This window comes from Vigna unguiculata, chromosome 3, assembly GCF_004118075.2.
Source record: "Vigna unguiculata cultivar IT97K-499-35 chromosome 3, ASM411807v1, whole genome shotgun sequence".
Classification (NCBI taxonomy): domain Eukaryota; kingdom Viridiplantae; phylum Streptophyta; class Magnoliopsida; order Fabales; family Fabaceae; genus Vigna; species Vigna unguiculata.
Genome location: NC_040281.1, coordinates 5,882,954 through 5,902,142, shown reverse-complemented (window position 1 = coordinate 5,902,142; position 19,189 = coordinate 5,882,954). Strand labels below are relative to the sequence as shown.

General features: G+C 30.9%; 4 protein-coding genes across 4 annotated transcripts; 3 read left to right on the top strand and 1 right to left on the bottom strand.

The window, feature by feature from the left end:
• The first annotated feature begins 2,882 nt into the window (after positions 1 to 2,882).
• On the top strand, positions 2,883 to 4,839 carry LOC114176934 (cytochrome P450 CYP736A12-like). Its single transcript, XM_028062139.1, has 2 exons — positions 2,883 to 3,749; positions 3,814 to 4,839. The coding sequence occupies exons 1-2, from the start codon at positions 2,883 to 2,885 to the stop codon at positions 4,438 to 4,440; spliced, it is 1,494 nt and encodes a 497-aa protein (XP_027917940.1). The 3' UTR covers positions 4,441 to 4,839.
• Positions 4,840 to 7,666: 2,827 nt separating this feature from the next.
• Positions 7,667 to 9,812, top strand: LOC114174927 (cytochrome P450 CYP736A12-like). The gene is made up of 2 exons (XM_028059659.1): positions 7,667 to 8,784; positions 8,882 to 9,812. Exons 1-2 carry the CDS (start codon positions 7,918 to 7,920, stop codon positions 9,506 to 9,508), a joined length of 1,494 nt encoding a protein of 497 aa, XP_027915460.1. The 5' UTR covers positions 7,667 to 7,917; the 3' UTR covers positions 9,509 to 9,812.
• A 1,154-nt stretch (positions 9,813 to 10,966) lies between these two features.
• Positions 10,967 to 12,960, top strand: LOC114179959 (cytochrome P450 CYP736A12-like). Its single transcript, XM_028066476.1, has 2 exons — positions 10,967 to 12,011; positions 12,228 to 12,960. The coding sequence occupies exons 1-2, from the start codon at positions 11,004 to 11,006 to the stop codon at positions 12,849 to 12,851; spliced, it is 1,632 nt and encodes a 543-aa protein (XP_027922277.1). The 5' UTR covers positions 10,967 to 11,003; the 3' UTR covers positions 12,852 to 12,960.
• Positions 12,961 to 16,228: 3,268 nt separating this feature from the next.
• LOC114177280 (pentatricopeptide repeat-containing protein At4g19191, mitochondrial) lies at positions 16,229 to 18,690 on the bottom strand. Its single transcript, XM_028062558.1, has one exon. The coding sequence runs from the start codon at positions 18,362 to 18,364 to the stop codon at positions 16,409 to 16,411; it is 1,956 nt and encodes a 651-aa protein (XP_027918359.1). The 5' UTR covers positions 18,365 to 18,690; the 3' UTR covers positions 16,229 to 16,408.
• Between the last annotated feature and the right edge of the window lie 499 nt (positions 18,691 to 19,189).

Here is a 19,189-nt window from a genome sequence, read left to right as displayed (position 1 = left end):
CCTAAAAAAAAATTAACAAAATTGGATTAAAACGATTATATTCATTCATTTTTAAAATTTAAAGAACAAAATTTATCAAAATTTCAGATCAAGGACGAATTTCATTTTTAAATCATATGTTCAGAAACTAAAAATATACTTAACTCTTTTATTTATATGCTCACAATTTCACTCAACCCTTCAACTTCGATCTTTAATATCTCATCTAAATTTTATTGGTTGGTAGGAACGAATGGTTAAGGTGTAAAGTAAACAGTGGCCTTTTGAGACGTAACAGGTCAACCTTTGCTCTCAGCTGTGGATTATATCCAAAGTAAATCAAGTTATTATAATAAAATATAACACTTGATCACACTGTTTTTATATTTATTAACATTGTTTGGATTAAAAAAATAAAATTTAAGTGAAAATTTTGAGGTTAACATGATTCAAACATTTTATATTTTATATTTAGTTTAATAAAATTATGATTTATTTTGTTATAATAAAGAAATATAAAAAATATAAAATTATATATATATATATATATATATATATATATATATATATATATATATATATATATATATATATATATGCGTGTGAGTATGCGGATGTGATGTGAGTGTGTGTGTGTATAGGTGGTATATGTTGGTATGTATGTGTAGATTCACGGAAAATAATTTTTTCGTATATATGTAAAAAAAAAAAAGTTAATATAAGAGGACAATATTTTACAATTTTAATCTTAATATCAAAATAGTAATAAATTGTATATTAGAAAACATAATCGATTAGATTTATCTAATACTATATAATATAATTGATTGTTATATTATATAATCATAAAAAGATTTATATGATAATATTTATAATAAAACTAAATAATTGTCATAGTTATTAAATTATTTTTTTGTATTAAAATTAGTTAATTAATTATAAGAAGAAATTTTTATAAATATTATTTTGTATATTTTTAAAATTTATATTATATCAACAAAATTATTGCCATTTTTATCTTCTTTTTTTACTTTTTCCTTTCTTTCTTTTAATACAACCAACTTTACTTTTCAACTTTTTACATTCATTTCTTTCATTTTACAGTGTCTCAAATCTACTCCCTAGTATAAATAGATATCACTATTTTTAGTTATATGATCAAGATTTAACCTAAATGGCGTAATTTAGGGTTTAGATGGTTGTAGGAAGGATTGGATTGTGTTAAGAGATATATTTTCAAATTTGTGTTGACAAAATTCATATATAAGTTAGGAACCAGTTGTAAAAACCTAGAGAATTTAGAGTGACAGTTGCATTTTAAAAATCACACTCAATTATTTTATTATTTAAAAAGTTAGATGATAAATACAGTTTGTCATTATCGAGTGACATTTTATAATAATCACAATCTTTCTAAAAAAATTTAAACCATTTTCTTACCTTTTCTCTAAACTTCTTCATCTGCTTAAAAGAGATAATAGGAGAGATTTTTACTGACACTACAAGAAAAGTAGTAATTAACTTCGTGTAAAACTGACACAACTGATAAAAAATCGACCCTAAACTAGTGATTAACGTCCAATTTGTGTTAAAAAAAACGAATTGTGCATGGCTGGAAGTTATGCCCTTTTGCGTCCGAAAAATATAGGAAGCTTTGGCTAGATCCACGTTAAAAGTAATGCTATAAAATTAATTATAGTGCGTCGACTAAGCTCACACTTTTCAAAGTTAAGAGTGCTAATAGCTGGATTTCTTGAATTAAAAATGAACTAATATGCTTTGTGTGTGTTATCCAAACTCTTCTAGTTACCAATTTACATAGAGAAAGATATCTAATTGTGAGAATTGATAAAATCTCCTAAAATTTACCCTGTCATAATAAGGGAGACATCGGTCATAGTTTATTATTTCTTGGGAGTGATAGATATAAGATGAAAAGTTAGAAACTTTGAGTCTACTCAATAACGTGTCTTCCAAATACAGAATCAAATGTCTAGGTCATGAGAGCCATGTGGGTATTTTATATTTGGATAAACATTTTATTTTTGTTATATGTGATTTGCTGGTTTTCATGGTGAGAAATTACCTCTTATATGACATGATTTATATCTTATATGGTCTATAATTGTACTAGCTTACTTTGCTTTCTATTTTGGATAGTTCATCTCCATCAGGTGATTGTATGCTATGTGGGAAGAGATGATAGTCCAAGTGGAAGTGATGAACAACAATGAGATTTTTGGAGAGTCGTTAGAAGTTGTTTCTGCTTCATTAACAAAGTTTTAAATTTTTTGAAGACTATGAATATTTTGTTTAGAGGACTAAAATACAATTATATATTTAATTAGTAGTGTGATATTTTAAATATTGTTATTACACTAACTAAAACGATTTATTTATAGTAATGATACATATTCGTGAAATTTTTTAGAAAAATTATGAATATAGCACGCAACTTCAAAATGAAAAAAATAGTATATGAAAACATGACTTTAAAGTACATCACACACACATCCAAAGACTTAAAGTTGCTCGTTTTTATTAATTTTTTGGTTTAAAACGTGTCTTATTTTATTTTTTTAGTTTTATTTATTTATTACAAAGTAGTGCTTTGCGGCATGCTTTCCATTTTTTTTTAATGTTTTTTTAACAAAATCACGGCCTGTGTATTTTCCATAGAGATGAAGAGAAAGGGAACAAATATAACTACTTAGCTTTTGGATTATTCAACGTTGTTCGACAAACTTTGACAAAATATAGCAAGTGTTTGATTTTAAATGTGATTCTAAACCGACCCCGAACCATAAATAGCAAGTATATATAGTACTGTAGTCCTCGTTATATTTTCATCAACAGGAGTTCCTTTCTCAAAAACCCTACTTCAACTCTCCCGAATAGCTACCATGATTTTGATAGCAATTTTTCTAGCTTCTCTTGCTTTTCTGTGGCTTTGCAGAAGCAAGAAGAAGACAGATAATTTACCACCTGGTCCCATTGGGTTGCCAATTTTGGGAAGCCTTAACAAGTTGGGAGCAAATCCTCATCGGGATCTGCACCGACTAGCTCAGAAATATGGGCCTGTCATGTTCTTACGCTTAGGTTTTGTGCCCACCGTTGTTGTTTCTTCACCCCAAGCTGCCGAACTCTTCCTCAAGACCCATGACCTTGTGTTTGCCAATAGACCACGTTATCAAGCTCAAAAATACGTCTCTTGGGGACAGAAGAACTTGGGCTTTGTTGAATATGGCTCTTACTGGCGCAACATGCGTAAGATGTGCACGTTGGAACTGCTAAGCCAAACCAAAATTAATTCCTTCAGAAGCACGAGGGAGGAGGAGCTTGACCTGTTGATCAAGCTTCTGAGAGAGGCAGCCAAGGATGGAGCTGCTGTTGATGTCAGTGCAAAGGTTTCAAAACTGAGCGCAGACATGGCTTGTAGAATGATTTTAGGGAAGAAGTACATGGACCAGGACTTGGATGAGAAGGGGTTCAAGGCTGTGATGCAAGAGGCGTTGCATTTAGTAGCAACTCCTAACATGGGAGATTACATTCCTTACATCGCTGCACTTGACCTTCAAGGGCTAACTAGGCGCTTGAAAGTGGTTCACAAAATCTTCGATGACTTCTTCGAGAAAATTATTGACGAGCACATGGAATCAGGGAAGGAAGAAGAGAAGACAAAGGATTTCGTGGATGTGATGTTGGGTTTTTATGGTACTGAAAATTCTGAATACCGCATTGAACGAGCCAATATTAAAGCCATACTTATGGTAAGAACAACGAAAACATTTGGTTTTTCCCTCATACATTTATTTGACACTTTGTTTGGCACAGGATATGTTGGGTGGGTCAGTGGACACTTCTGCTGCATCAATAGAGTGGACAGTTTCAGAGCTGATAAAGAATCCAAGGGTGATGAAGAAACTCCAAGAGGAACTGGAAAGCGTGGTGGGTATGAAGAGGAAGGTGGAAGAATCAGACTTAGAGAAGTTAGAATATCTGGACATGGTTATAAAGGAAAGTCTGAGACTTCATCCAGTGGTACCGTTGCTGATACCACACGAGTCAAGGGAAGATTGCATGGTTGGAGAGTTTTTCATTCCTAAAAAGTCAAAGGTGATAGTGAATGCATGGGCTATTATGAGAGACCCAAGTGCTTGGGTTGATGCAGAAAAGTTCTGGCCTGAGAGATTTGAAGGAATAAACATAGATGTTCGAGGGCGTGATTTTGAGCTGATACCATTTGGTTCCGGCAGAAGGGGATGTCCAGGAATGCAACTGGGTCTAACTGTGGTTCGTCAGACAGTGGCACAAGTTGTCCATTGTTTTGATTGGAAGCTTCCAGATAACATGTTACCATCTGAGTTGGATATGGCAGAAGAGTTTGGCCTCGCAATGCCAAGAGCCAATCATCTCTTTGCCATTCCTACCTATCGACTTTCGCATGAGAGTGATTATTAGTGAAAAAAAAAATTTGCGAGGAAAAAATGTATTATTTTTTAAGTGGTTTTTGAATATTAAGAATGAGAGAAAAAAAAATAAAAAATTACTTAAAAAAACATATAAAATTATAAAAAAAAATTATCAAAATTTAATAGTTAAAATATCATTTTTCAATGCAATGTTATATTCGTATATCAGGGAAGAAAATTTCCTTCTATTTGGTTAGGTTGCTTTCAATAATTTATGGTGAAGTAGATCACCCTTTCCCTTTCTTATTCCCAAACAAGTATTATGTACCTCAAACTGTTGACTATTCCATAGACATGGATGAATAATAGACACTCATTTGCAATTTGCAGGTTTGAGATCGATGTAATTTGACATATCGGTGGGAATAAATGTTTTATATAACAACTAACAGAATAAAATTTATTGAATTATAAAGATTGAATGAACAATTATTAAATTTTCTCTTACAAGGATTAATTAATACTAATATTTGAGTACGTCCATTGAGAAAACCAGATATCTATGTTTTCTCTCCACCACTTTCTTTTTGTCTTTACCTCTATAACTAATTATTCTGATATTTTATATTCTTCCATGTGAGTCAGAATGCATACGATAGGGTACTTTCCTTCTCTTACATACAAAACATATATGATCATACTGACATTAAAAAAAGTTACTAAATTATAAAAAATTATTAAATATCAAATGTTACGTGTACCCTCTATCCTACATTAGTAATGATTTTTAGTGATATTTATACATATCAATAGACATTTATAATAAGAACACACTTTTTTAGTAACATTTATTTAATAATGAAAATATAATATTTCAAAAATATTACTAAATAATTTTAATAATAATTTGTTTTTGTAAAAAATAAATTATAAAATATTATTACAAATTTTTAATAACATTTTTAAATAGAAAGATATTTTCAAATTGTTACCAAAAAATTTCTAGTAATATTTTTTATAAGGGTAACATTATGTTACTGATTAATATAAATATTTTGAAACATTTCAACAAATTTCAACAAATGTAATTCAAAAAATAAACAATGATAATTTATTGTTAAATTTATTAGACTCAATTATTACGGAAACATTTATGTGTGTCTCAAGAGCAAAAGTATCATCCTCAAAAGCAAAAGTAAAGAATATGAAATAAAACATTCACTAATGCATATGGAGTTTTCGACCACGATTAAAAATAAACATGCGACTACAACCTTTAAATCATCGTTAAAAGTTCAAACAAAAAGATGATAATTGTGAGAGTTGTTATCAAAACGTAAAATAAGGACGATCAATGGTAATCTTCGTTCAAAGTAGGAAAAAAAACTCTATAAACAATAGTAGATATTTTAAATAACCATTATTTCACGTCTCTTCCACTTTTAATGAAGATTATTTAGATACTTATTGTTAAAAAATTCACAAGTCACCATATTTTTTCGCGACATTGATCTTTTAACTATCATTATTCGACGTAGTCCCTTTTTAGACTAATAATTGCACACCAACATATTCGATCCATACTTTATAAAATATAAAATGCGACTTCTATATTTAAATCCAAAGAAATGTCAGAACATCAACAATTTTATACGTCTTAAATTTAAGGATAATAATTTTTTAACTCATTTTTAACCCATCACTTCAATCACCATTAGATTATGACATCACATCACTAAAAAAAATCAAAATAGATGATCTAATGGTAATTGAAATAATAAATTAAGAATAGGTAAAAAAAGAAAAGTTAAAATATCATTATCTTTAATTTAATATGACAGTGGGAATACAATGTCCACGTGTATTCATTTATATCTTTACCCACACAAAAATGTCATATTATAGTGAGAATATTGTACAGTTCCAACTCATAGGCAACAAAAAATGCTTTGAAAACCCAGAACAAGGTTTCCATCAATAAACAAACCAAAAAAATGTAATAGTAGGTGTATTCTACAGTTTACATAGAATACAATGACAACAATCAGACAGAAAATCAGAAAGAGAGCAATAACTCTTGAATATCCCTCCAACTAAGCAAAGATTGCAACTTCTCCCCTTCAATAACCAAATCACCGACCACTATTTTATCCTTCCAATTTAATAATGACAATTGTCAACACACTTACGAGAGGATAGAAGAATCAAAATTTCATATAAAAAACTACTAAAAGAAAGCAAATTATCTAACAATGTATCTAGTAAAAGATATTCACACTTTATTCAAACCATTTAATCATCTCATTTGTTGGTAAGGATGTATGAAAATTATCTAACAACTATAAGTTAAGATAATTAACATTGATAAAATATAGTTTAACAAATATATATATATATATATATATATATATATATAAATTTTTTATTTCGTTTTTAGTTATTTTTTGGTTTATTTTAATGTTTGTTTTTTTACAATTTTATTTATCTTTTAGTTTTAAATAATATTTATAAAATAAAAAAAAACGTATACATGTATTTTTTTTTTAGTTTTTAATAAAAATTAAATAATAATAATAATAATAATATAATGTAGTAAAAATATTTAAAGAATAAAAAAATAATTAAAATAAATTTTAAAAAAGAAAATAAATAAATATATTCTTTTTTAGTTTTATTTTTTAAGGTTTAAAAGATCTTAGGAAAATATATAAAATTAAAAGAATAAACTAAAAAATAATAATGTATTAAAAAGGTTTTTAAAAAAAATTTATACATATATTTCCGTTTAATATATATTTAAAGATCCGGTAAGTTCCTTAACCGGATTTTATAATATGGTGTCTACTTAAGTTTCGAAATCCAATAATTTTTTTAATCGAAATTTTATCCATTTTAATTTAAAAACAAATTTCACTTTTGTGTATCAGATCTTGAAATTTGAAAATTTCTGAAAATAGATTTCAGTTATATACAGGATTTCAAATTCCGGTGTATTTTAATTTAAAAAACAAATTTCATTTTTGTGTACTGAATTTTGAAATCAATAATTTATTAGTTTAGGGTGTGAAGTGAGGACACCGGCATGAAATAAATAGTATAGAAGAGATAAAAGTGTAATTAATTAATTTTTGTTGGTTAAAGTCAAAGAGGTATTGTGAAAAAATTAAAAGATTTTAGAGGTGGAGAAAAATTGATTGGAGGTACAGGAGAAGTCCCATAAAGAAAAAGCATTTAAAATAAAATATTGAAATAAAATAGTAGATTTTTAATGTCCTAGACGAATTTAAGAGGTTGCAGGAAGAATATAGAAAGGATGGAAAAGGTCAGGGAAGATATGGCTTTCAGCTTATAGGATTACGTATGGTACTCTACTTTCTCGTCATATTTTCAACACCACCACGAGTTACTTAGATTATCCAACTCCTTTCTCAAAAGCATTACTTTTGTATAAGCCCTCTGCTTCTGGAACCGAACATACACACTACTATATATCCAATTGTTACTTCAACTCTACCAAATAGATACCATGATTTTGATAGCAATTCTTTTAGCTTCTCTTGCTTTTCTGTGGCTTTGCAGAAGCAAGAAGAAGGCAAATAATTTACCACCTGGTCCCATTGGATTGCCAATTTTGGGAAGCCTTAACAAGTTGGGAGCAAATCCTCATCGGGATCTGCACCAACTAGCTCAGAAATATGGACCTGTCATGTTCTTACGCTTAGGTTTTGTGCCCACCGTTGTTGTTTCTTCACCCCAAGCTGCTGAACTCTTCCTCAAGACCCATGACCTTGTCTTTGCCAGTAGACCACGTTATCAAGCTCAAAAATTCGTCTCTTGGGGACAGAGGAACTTAGGCTTTGCTGAATATGGCTCTTATTGGCGCAACATGAGAAAGATGTGCACGTTGGAACTGCTAAGTCAAACCAAAATTAATTCCTTCAGAAGCATGAGGGAGGAGGAGCTTGACCTGTTGATCAAGCTTCTGAGAGAGGCAGCCAAGGATGGAGCTGCTGTTGATTTCAGTGCAAAGGTTTCAAAACTGAGCGCAGACATGGCTTGTAGAATGATTTTAGGGAAGAAGTACATGGACCAGGACTTGGATGAGAAGGGGTTCAAGGCTGTGATGCAAGAGGCGTTGCATTTAGTAGCAATTCCTAACATGGGAGATTACATTCCTTACATCGCTGCACTTGACCTTCAAGGGCTAACTAGGCGCTTGAAGGTGGTTCATAACATATTCGATGACTTCTTCGAGAAAATTATTGACGAACACATGGAATCAGAGCAGGGAGAAGAGAAAACAAAGGATTTCGTGGATGTGATGTTGGGTTTTTATGGTACTGAAAATTCTGAATACCGCATTGAACGAGACAATATTAAAGCCATACTGATGGTAAGAACAATGAAAACAATTGGTTAATTTGCTCTTGTACTGATTTTTACATCTGCTTCTCATATTATTACTCTTATTTGACACTTTTCTGGCACAGGATATGTTGGCTGGGTCAGTGGACACTTCTGCTACATCAGTAGAGTGGACACTTTCGGAGCTGCTAAAGAATCCAAGGGTGATGAAGAAACTTCAAACGGAATTGGAAAGCGTGGTGGGTATGGAGAGGAAGGTGGAAGAATCAGACTTAGAGAAGTTAGAGTATTTGGATATGGTTATAAAGGAAAGTCTGAGACTTCATCCAGTGGCACCTTTGCTGATACCACACCAGTCCATAGAAGACTGCATGGTTGGAGATTATTTTATTCCTAAAAAATCAAGGGTTATAGTGAATGCATGGGCTATTATGAGGGACCCAAGTGCTTGGGATGATGCAGAAAAGTTCTGGCCAGAGAGATTTGAAGGAAGGAACATAGATGTTCGAGGGAGTGAGTTTGAGCTGATACCGTTTGGGTCTGGCAGAAGGCGATGTCCAGGAATGCAACTTGGTCTAACTGTGGTTCGTGAGACAGTGGCTCAACTTGTCCATTGTTTTGATTGGAAACTGCCAAATGACGTGTTGGAAGAAGAGTTGGACATGACAGAGAAGTTCGGACTCACAATGCCAAGGGCCAATCATCTATTTGCCATTCCTACCTATCGACTTTCCCATGAAAGGGATTGTTAGGGAACGAAAGATGTTTCATCTACCATTTCTCACATTCAGATGTGATTAGGGAACACAATTTCCTTGTATTTTGTTAGGTTGCATTTAGTAGGTGCATTTATGGTGACACAGACTTCTGTTAAAACATTTTGATGAGTATAGCAAGAAGAACTTGATATTTTTAAGTATTTTTTAGTCTATCTGTCCACGTGACATTTAAATGTTGATGGAAGAAATAGTCTTCATTCTTTCTCAACCAAACATTTTAACCTAGATATTTTCTGATGGACCTTTTTTTAATACTCTTATAGATATCACCTTCCCAGATTGATTCTTGATATCTTTTCGTAGACTTTCTCCAATTGTTTGCTGATATTATTGTGAAGATATTTATATTGTATTGTGTGGTGTGAGTTTAAATAAACTTTTATTATCTTTTACTTCAAGACATATAAGAAAAGATATTTTTGTTTTCTTGTCTTTTGCAAATTTCTTCCATGTTCATTTTTTCCATTCTCTTTAGAAATGTCATGTCTCCATTCTCTGACTAAAAAATATTTTTCGCTTTGGATAACAAATAAATTTATATCTATAAATATGATTTAAACTCATTCTAATGTTAATTAAAAATATTTAAATTGATTGAAATGGATATGAATAATACATAACTTTTAAATCTGGTAAATGATGGATATATACACTTCCTGTACACATATACTAACACGGGAAGAAACAGTAAAATTAATAAGGGAAAAATCTTTCTTATTTACTCATTTTTCAACCAATTTAATTGAATATGAAATGTGAAAGATATTTTAAAGCGAGGACGAGTTCAGGAAGTATTATAATCTCAATAAAACTTGGCAAAAATGGCAAATGATTCAAATTTTTTAGATTTATAACAGTCAATATCTGCTTAAGAAACAACTAGATTAAATATATGGATTGCAAGTACAAAGCTACATGAAGTAATACACGAGATATGATGATGTAAAATGGAAGAACCATGAAGAGAATAGGAAGAAAGAAGACATTAACCCACGAAACATGATATATGGAAGGGAAAAGACAAACAACACTAAAAATGGAAGAACCATGAAGGGATAGGAAGAAGAAAGACATTAGCTCATGAAACATGATATGGAGGAAAAATGGCCAACAACATTCTTATGAAACATCTAATGGTATTTGGGTTCAATGAAGAAGTATCAAGGATATGCAAGAGTGAGGTGGTAAAAAACTTCAATCTCTTTGTGGTGAGTTTAAACCGATTCAAATGTAGTCTCTAGAATCATTCAAGAACTATTTTACACGTGTGTGATGACGATTTTCAACAAGATGCACATGTATAGTTGCAAAAGCTGAAGAAACAATTTTTTTTGAAAAGATAATTTAATCTTTAGCACCAACATATAGTTTTGTTTTATGTGGTATAGAAGAATAAAAAGACATGAATGCTCTCTCTCACTTGAGAGTTGCAAATTTCATTATTGGTGCATATTATATATACAGACCAATGTGGGGTTTCATCTTCATAAAAGCACACTCTAGAAATCATTACTGTCACAATCTGCATTACTTTAAAGAAACCTTTTGCTTACTTTTAAGCCTAGTTGCTCCTTTAGTACAGTTTAAAATCTCGCAAAAAGCTTGGATGATTTGGTTACCACTTCTTGCAGTTTTTCTTACTTACTTGTGGCTATGGAGAAGAAGCAAGAAAAATGGAAAGAGGTTACCACCTGGTCCAAAAGGGTTTCCTATTTTGGGGAGTCTTCACATGTTGGGGGCACACCCTTATCGTGATCTACACCAACTAGCTCAAAAGTATGGACCTATCATGCACTTGCGCTTGGGTTTTGTGCCCACCATTGTTGTTTCTTCACCCAAAGCTGCTCAACTCTTCCTCAAGACCCATGATCTGATCTATGCCGGTAGACCACCTCACGAAGCTGCAAAGTACATCTCATGGGGGCAGAGGAACCTGGCTTTTGCTCAATATGGTTCTTACTGGCGCAACATTCGTAAGATGTGCACGTTGGAACTCCTAAGCCAAGCCAAAATTAACTCCTTTAGACCCCTGAGGGAAGCAGAGCTAGACCTGTTGGTGAAGCATCTGAGAGAGGCAGCCATGGATGGAGCTGTGGTTGATCTCAGTGCCAGAGTTGCAGCACTCAGTGCAGACACAGCTTGCAGAATGATTTTAGGGAAGAAGTACATGGATAAGGAGTTGGATGAGAAGGGTTTCAAGGCTGTGATGCAAGAGTTAATGTACTTGGCAGCAACTCCTAACATAGGAGATTACATTCCTTACATCGGTAAACTTGACCTTCAGGGGCTAATCAAGCGTATGAAGGCGATGCGCAAAATCTTTGATGAATTCTTCGACAAAATCATCGATGAGCATATTGAATCAAAGAAGGGGGAGGAGGAGGTGAAGGATTTTGTCGATGTCATGTTGGGATTTCTCGGTACCGAACAATCGGAGTACTGCGTTGAAAGACCCAATATCAAAGCCATATTGCTGGTAAGGAAACACACATAAAGGTTGAGTCTTTCTGTTTCCGCCAACATATTTTTTTCAAAATCAAAAACTCAAACATTTGCTTAGTACTGTTACATTAAAGATCAAATGTTTTACATATAAACCACCCCAAAAGTACTTCCCAATGATTTATCATTACACCGATAGTTCACTCTTCTTTCACGACTTTTGTTTTTTTTGGTTTTTTATGTTGAAAAGGATATGTTGGCTGGTTCAATAGATACTTCTGCTACAGCAATAGAGTGGGCACTTTCGGAGCTGATAAAGAATCCAAGGGTGATGAAGAAGGTCCAAAAGGAACTGGAAATCGTGGTGGGTATGAAGAGGAAGGTGGAAGAATCAGACATAGAGAAGTTAGAGTATCTGGACATGGTTATAAAGGAAAGCCTGAGACTTCATCCAGTGGCACCGTTGCTGATACCACACGAGTCAAGGGAAGATTGCATGGTTGGAGAGTTTTTCATTCCTAAAAAGTCAAAGGTGATAGTGAATGCATGGGCTATTATGAGAGACCCAAGTGCCTGGGTTGATGCAGAAAAGTTCTGGCCTGAGAGATTTGAAGAAAGGAACATAGATATGAAAGGGCATGAGTTTGAGCTGATACCATTTGGATCTGGAAGAAGAAGGTGTCCAGGAATGCAACTGGGTCTAACTGTGGTTCGTCAGACAGTGGCACAAGTTGTCCATTGTTTTGATTGGAAGCTTCCCAACAACATGTTACCTTCGGATTTGGATATGACAGAGGAGTTTGGACTCGCAATGCCAAGGGCCAATCATCTTCTTGCCATTCCCACTCACCGCCTTCACAGTCACATTGATTGATGAAGAGAACAAAACTTGTTAAGTAATTCCTTATTTCTCTCTCTACATTCATAACAGTAAATGCTGATATAGTTTCTAACCTGCAATGGTTTTTTTCTTTTTTTGAGTATTGTCCGTTGTCTTTTTACTTGCACCAAGGTTTGGAGTGGGTCTTTCGCATACTTACAAAGTTTTTTTTTTTTTTTATCGTTATTTTAAAAAATAGAACATCATGGAAATTTCAAATTTATATAATTAAATAGAAACCATATAAGTGAAATGATGGAATTAAATATTCAAGTGAATACAACAATGAGTTATGAGTTTTGAAAACTTAAAAAAGAAAATTTAAAGATAAAGTTTTTTTATTTAAAGTTTTTTTTTTAATTTTTATATTAAAAATTATTTATTAAATTATTGTAAATAATTTTATTTATTTTCCAAAATTTTATTGATTTCTTATTTACTAAAGATTTTACCTTTATTACCTACCAAAAAATAATGTAATTTCATTATTAGTTCTAAAATTTCAAACAAAATTTTCAAATCCTAATCAAAATATATAGAAATTTTTTTATAAATCTATAAATTAAAGTACTGAATAATAAAACTGATTAAAAGAAACGTTTATCTAATTTTAATATAAATTAAACAAATATAATAAAATCAACATCAATAAAAATAAAAAACATAAATAAGAACTAAAAAGATCGATAACAAAATCTTCAAAATAAAAACTTTAAGATAAAATAAAACTAAAAAAATCATGAGTAAATAAAAAACGAGAAGTTACGTGAACATAAAAAGAGGAAAATAAAAATAAAAAATAATATAAAAAAATATAGACAATTCATCACTCTCCCTTTATAAACAAACGTATAATTTATTAAAAAAAATAATTAATTAAATATAACTTTTCATAACGATAAAAATTAATCTGAATAATAATTTAAACAAATTTTATTTTCACGTCGGTAATCCAAAAATAAAGTTCTAGAACATAACCATCAATTAATGGGATATTTTATACATTACTGTTTTTATTTAATATGTTGTCGGGAGCATAAATATCTGTACCTGTTCGTTTGCTATTTATGAGGTGTTAGGTACAGTTTTCTCCTTGCTTTTCTTTTGGTAGTCAACATATAATTTTCATAAAAAATAATGAAGCTCTATTTTTTATTCAATTTTGTTATAATCTTCCTTTTCTACCTCATTACTTTACAATTTATTTTTTCTTTTGTTTATTCTAAAAGCTGTATCTATATTTTTTTTCTCCTCCCCTTCTCGTCCATACAAAGATTATTATAAATTTTATCATAGACATTAATTAAATAAGATTTCTTTCTATCAAACTTTATTATTATTGTCTTTTTATCAATGATTATTCACGACACGTGACAATTTAATGTTGACAGGGATGGATGTTGACCAAACTCTTATAAACAATATTAAAATTTAGTAAACAAATATAACCCTATCATATATTCGCGGTACTCCCAATTCGTGTCACAAAATAATTAATATATGTCGAAATTTCTTAAAATGTATTCTTGAGTTCTGATCTAATTATTATTTATATAATTTTATTTTATTTAAAAAAATAAAAAATAATTGAAAATATTATATAATTATATTTAATATTTTATTTTATATATATATATATATATATATATATATATATATATATATCAATAAAAAAATTAAAAAAAAGTAAAACAAATATATTTTAATGTTGTTAAAAATTAAAATATAATTAAATATAAAAAAATTAAGAAAAAAAAATTAAATATCTATAAATTTTTTAAAAAATAATTAAAATATAAATTAAGTAATAAAATTATTAGAAATTTCAAAAAAGTAATTAAATTAAAAATTCTATATTTTAAACGTTTCAAGTCTTTGCATCTCAAACTTTGACTGAGATATTTTTTAAATGTTAAAAAAATTATTTTTCTTACATTTTAATAAATCTCTTAAAATTCTAAAATGTTTATTATCCTTAAGATAAATATTACATAAAAATATGTAAAATATATTTTTATCTTTATAAAATATACTGTATGAATTATAATATAATTAATTAATAAAATTAATTATTTCAATTTTTAATACAAAAATATAAAATAAAAAAAGATTATTAATTATATCTTAACTGGTATTTTTAGTACACAGTTAGCATTATCTTATATTTAAATCACTATTTTAAAAAAAATAGAAAGTATTTTTGTAGATAAAAAGAATGTGGATAGTGATGAACTTACATGTCATTGACTATATATTACACAAAAGTTACATTTATGTTAAATTATATTTATAAAAAAGTTAACAAAGAAACTAAATTCTTCACATTTTCTTAATTTTAAAATGAATATTCATAATTTTTATATTTTTAATAAAATAATATTTATATTCTTTTACTTTTTAAATAAATATTTATTTATTTTAATTTTAATAAAAAAACATGTGGGTCACTATTTTTCTTTTCTCTATTTTCGGGATTGGTTAGTTGGTGGTTGGTGGATCATCACCATTTTATTTTTCTGCTTTTAAAGACTTGTTGGCATAGTGCAGCAGATGATGAACCAACCATAAAAAAAAAATTAATTGATATGATAGTTAGGTGTAAGGTAACCATTGATTGAATATAAGTATTAAAATGAGCTAATAGATTGCAAAGTTATCAACACCATGTTAATTACATTACAAGCTATTAATTGCTATAATTTTACATCTATTTGGACGAAACAAAAACAAAAAGAAGAGGGCACAGGAACAAGGATACATCTATTTCTATGATTTCTTTTTGTTTGTTATTATTTTTCTAATTTTAAAATCACTATTTATACTTCTTACAAAACTGACAAATTTTATTTTTTATCTTTTTTAAAAAAGAACTTATTCACTCCAAAATTTGAAATAACTATTTTTAATTATTGATATTTATATAAAAACAACATAGTTTTATTAAAAATTAAGAAAATGTAGTTTTAATATATCTCTTAAAGTTATTAGAGTTCTTTCCTCACACATTACAAGGTAGCATACACGTAAAAACAATTATGTAAAATAATTATTAATATTATTCATATTTTTTATTTTATTTTTTTATCTTATTATACATTTGTTGTAATTATTATAATTATTATTTATAAATTTATTGTTATTACTTTAAAAATCTATTACTGTTATTATTTTATAAATATATTATTTTTGTTATTAAAACTTTATTGTATTATATTGTTTACTTAATTATGTTTGCAAATCATGTATGATAATCGAACGTGTTAACGTTATATGTTATATACGTAACACGATACAGAGTAAAATTTGTCCATGCAATGCAAAATGAAGGATAACTTTTGTGAATTTATCATTTTATACTGATTTTCTTCTTCTATCTTCTCATTAATGAGAAGATGCAAAAGGAAACTTTCGTTGAAAATCCGTTTTGCATTTTGTCGCTGATCAGTAGATGCAAATGTTAACTTTCTTAGCTTTTTATAATCCCTAATCCTTGAGTACAGTAGATAACCGGAAAAAGAAACAGCAATGGTCTCTTTTCATTGCATGAATCTTCATTCCCAACCTTCAAGAATCTCCTCTGCATAACCTAGAAGTCCCTTCTTAGAATGGGAAGTGAAGGCATCTAGCATATCATATATGTACAAGGTTTCAGGGTGTTTCCTATCCTCAACTGTAAATACAGTAGATTTCCCATTCACTTGAATAATACTTTGCCCAGGAGATTTCCTCAGTTGAAGATATTTCATCTTCCTTCTAATATCTGCAACTCCATCCCACATTTCAGCTGATGCATATATGTTAGCCATCTCCACATATGGAACTGACACTTGAGGCTCCAATTCAAATAACTGTTCAGACACAAACTTACCCATCTCCATCTTATCATGAAGTTTGCAAGCAGAGAGCAATGCACTCCATATGCCAGCATCAGGTTCAAAAGGCATACTTCTAATAATTTCTAAAGCTTCTGTGAGATGTCCTTTACGACCAAGAAGATGAACCATACAAGAATAATGGTCTATACCAGGGCTTATCCCATACTTTTGTGTCATCATGTTGAAGCACTCCAATCCGCTTTCTAGTAAACCTCCATGTGCACAAGCTTGGAGAACAGCAAGAAATGTTATGTGGTTTGGCTTCATCCCCATTTCTAACATCATAAAAAATAGGTCCAAAGCATCTTTAACATCTCCATTCAAAGCACAGGCAGTAATCATGGTTGTCCAGGAGACGACAGTTCTGTTAGCCATGCCATAGAACACCTCCTTAGAATCATTAAAAGATCCACACTTGGCATACATGTCAATTAGTGCGTTACAAACTATAACGTTATCTTTTAATCCTTTGTTGACAGAGTAATTGTCAACCCATTTTCCGAGTTCTAGCGACCCTGTCTGGCCACAGCCTGAAAGCAAAGCAAGCACAGTGACCAAATCCGGTTTCTCACCAGCAGATTCCATTGCATTAAACAGGGTCAATGCCTCACTCATAAATCCTTTCTCAGCGTACCCACTAATCATAACAGTCCATGATACGCAAGTTTTGTCAGACAAGCAATCAAACAAAGATCTTGCCGAATGAACATCGCCGCCTTTGGAGTACATACAAATAAGAGTATTCACCACACATACATCAGAATCACAACCCAACTTGACTCCATGAGAATGTACTAGCAAACCATGAAATAGTGCCATAGGCTGCACGCATGACGAAAGCAAATTGAGAATTGTGCAAATGTCTGGGGAAAACGCACCATCTAGCATCAATTTGTAACAGTTAACAGCCTTGACATACTTTTCAAATTTCGCATATCCTGCGATCATAGAATTCCAGGACACAACAGACCTCAGACCAGTTTCAATTTCATCAAACACCATCTCTGCCGAGCCCAAGTCACCACACTTGGCATATCCAGCAACCAAAGTGTTAGCCACGGAAAGATCATCACGAATACCAATCCGAATCCCAAAGGAATGAACTGCACCCAAAAAAGTCAGACTTTTCACACGCAAAATGGCGTCCATGAGTAGCAAAACAGTGACGGAATCAGGACGAATCCCCGAAAGCCTCATCTGACGTAGAAGACAAGACAGCCTGTCAAGAAAGCCAGATTGAGCAAAACCCAACAGCATTGCATTCCAAGAAGCGATGTCCCTGACGGGCATTTCAACAAACACATTGTGTGCATCTTCCAACTGACCACACTTGACATACATATCAACCATTGCCGTTTGCACGTAAATGTTGGCTTGAAAGCGGGATTTGAGGACGTGGGCATGGATGATTTTGGAGTTTAGGAGATGGGAAAGTGTGGCGCATGCTTTTAAGAGGAATGGAAAGGTGGAGTTGTTGGGTGTGAGGGAAGTTCGCTTCATGTGGCGAAAGAGAAGAAGAGCGTTGTGGGCATGGCCCTGATTCACAAGGTGTCGTATTTTGGAGTTCCAAGTGAAAAGGGTCCATGAACTGTTGATGCATGCACTCACACCACCACAGTAATGCCTTACCATTTCTCATTGCTGAGGTTCTTTCCAACAACACTTCTTTGCCCAACAAAACAACATCATTCATAAACGCTGCCTATTTTTTACGCGCTCAAACATATAATGTAAAACACATTTTTAATGCAATTTTATTCAATGAAATATGCAAAATGGTGGAGATGAAAAGAGTGATGATTAGAGATAAATTAGGAAATGAAAGACGGTACCTGTATTGAGGGAGATGAAAATGTTGGAAAAAATGAAGAACGTGGAGATGAAGAATGGTGAATGGTGGAAAGAAACTAAAGAACCCTAATCGATCCATGAAGAAAATAAAATTTTTCATTTTTTTTTTAAAGATTAAAAAACTTGATGTGTGATACTTAGAGTAGAGCCAAAAAAGCCCTAATCTACTAAAGATATATGTGTGTGTTTTGAAATTTCTCTTGATAATATAAGGTTTATATTTTGAAAGTTTTATTCAAAGACGGTAAACATAATATATTTTATATACTTATGTGTATGTATTTTGAGATAAATAAGAAAATATAATTGCCAAGCAGATCATTAAAATACTTAATTTATTAGTAAATTATTGAAAATGCACATTTTTAATATTGAAAATAAATATTTATATATAGTAATATTTTGCAAATACACTGGGTTTAGTGATTTCATTATTTTAAGATCATTCCACAAGTTGAGTCTAACGTGACTTTTAAGTTATTTTGGTCGAAGACATACACAAAAAGTTTAGACTTCAAGGAGAAATATAGACATGAGCATTATCCTTAAGATTGTAAACAACAAAATCCACATAGCAAATGCACAAACATTAAGGATTAACTCGAA

What these genes read in the sequence shown, in the direction of transcription:
- LOC114176934 (XM_028062139.1), top strand. Translation starts at nt 2,883, where the DNA reads ATGATTTTGATAGCAATTTTTCTAGCTTCTCTTGCTTTTCTGTGGCTT. An exon ending in ATATTAAAGCCATACTTATG is followed by an intron (nt 3,750 to 3,813) that starts GTAAGAACAACG and finishes TGTTTGGCACAG; the next exon opens with GATATGTTGGGTGGGTCAGT.
- LOC114174927 (XM_028059659.1), top strand. Translation starts at nt 7,918, where the DNA reads ATGATTTTGATAGCAATTCTTTTAGCTTCTCTTGCTTTTCTGTGGCTT. An exon ending in ATATTAAAGCCATACTGATG is followed by an intron (nt 8,785 to 8,881) that starts GTAAGAACAATG and finishes TTTCTGGCACAG; the next exon opens with GATATGTTGGCTGGGTCAGT.
- LOC114179959 (XM_028066476.1), top strand. Translation starts at nt 11,004, where the DNA reads ATGTGGGGTTTCATCTTCATAAAAGCACACTCTAGAAATCATTACTGT. An exon ending in ATATCAAAGCCATATTGCTG is followed by an intron (nt 12,012 to 12,227) that starts GTAAGGAAACAC and finishes TATGTTGAAAAG; the next exon opens with GATATGTTGGCTGGTTCAAT.
- LOC114177280 (XM_028062558.1), bottom strand. Translation starts at nt 18,364, where the DNA reads ATGGTAAGGCATTACTGTGGTGGTGTGAGTGCATGCATCAACAGTTCA.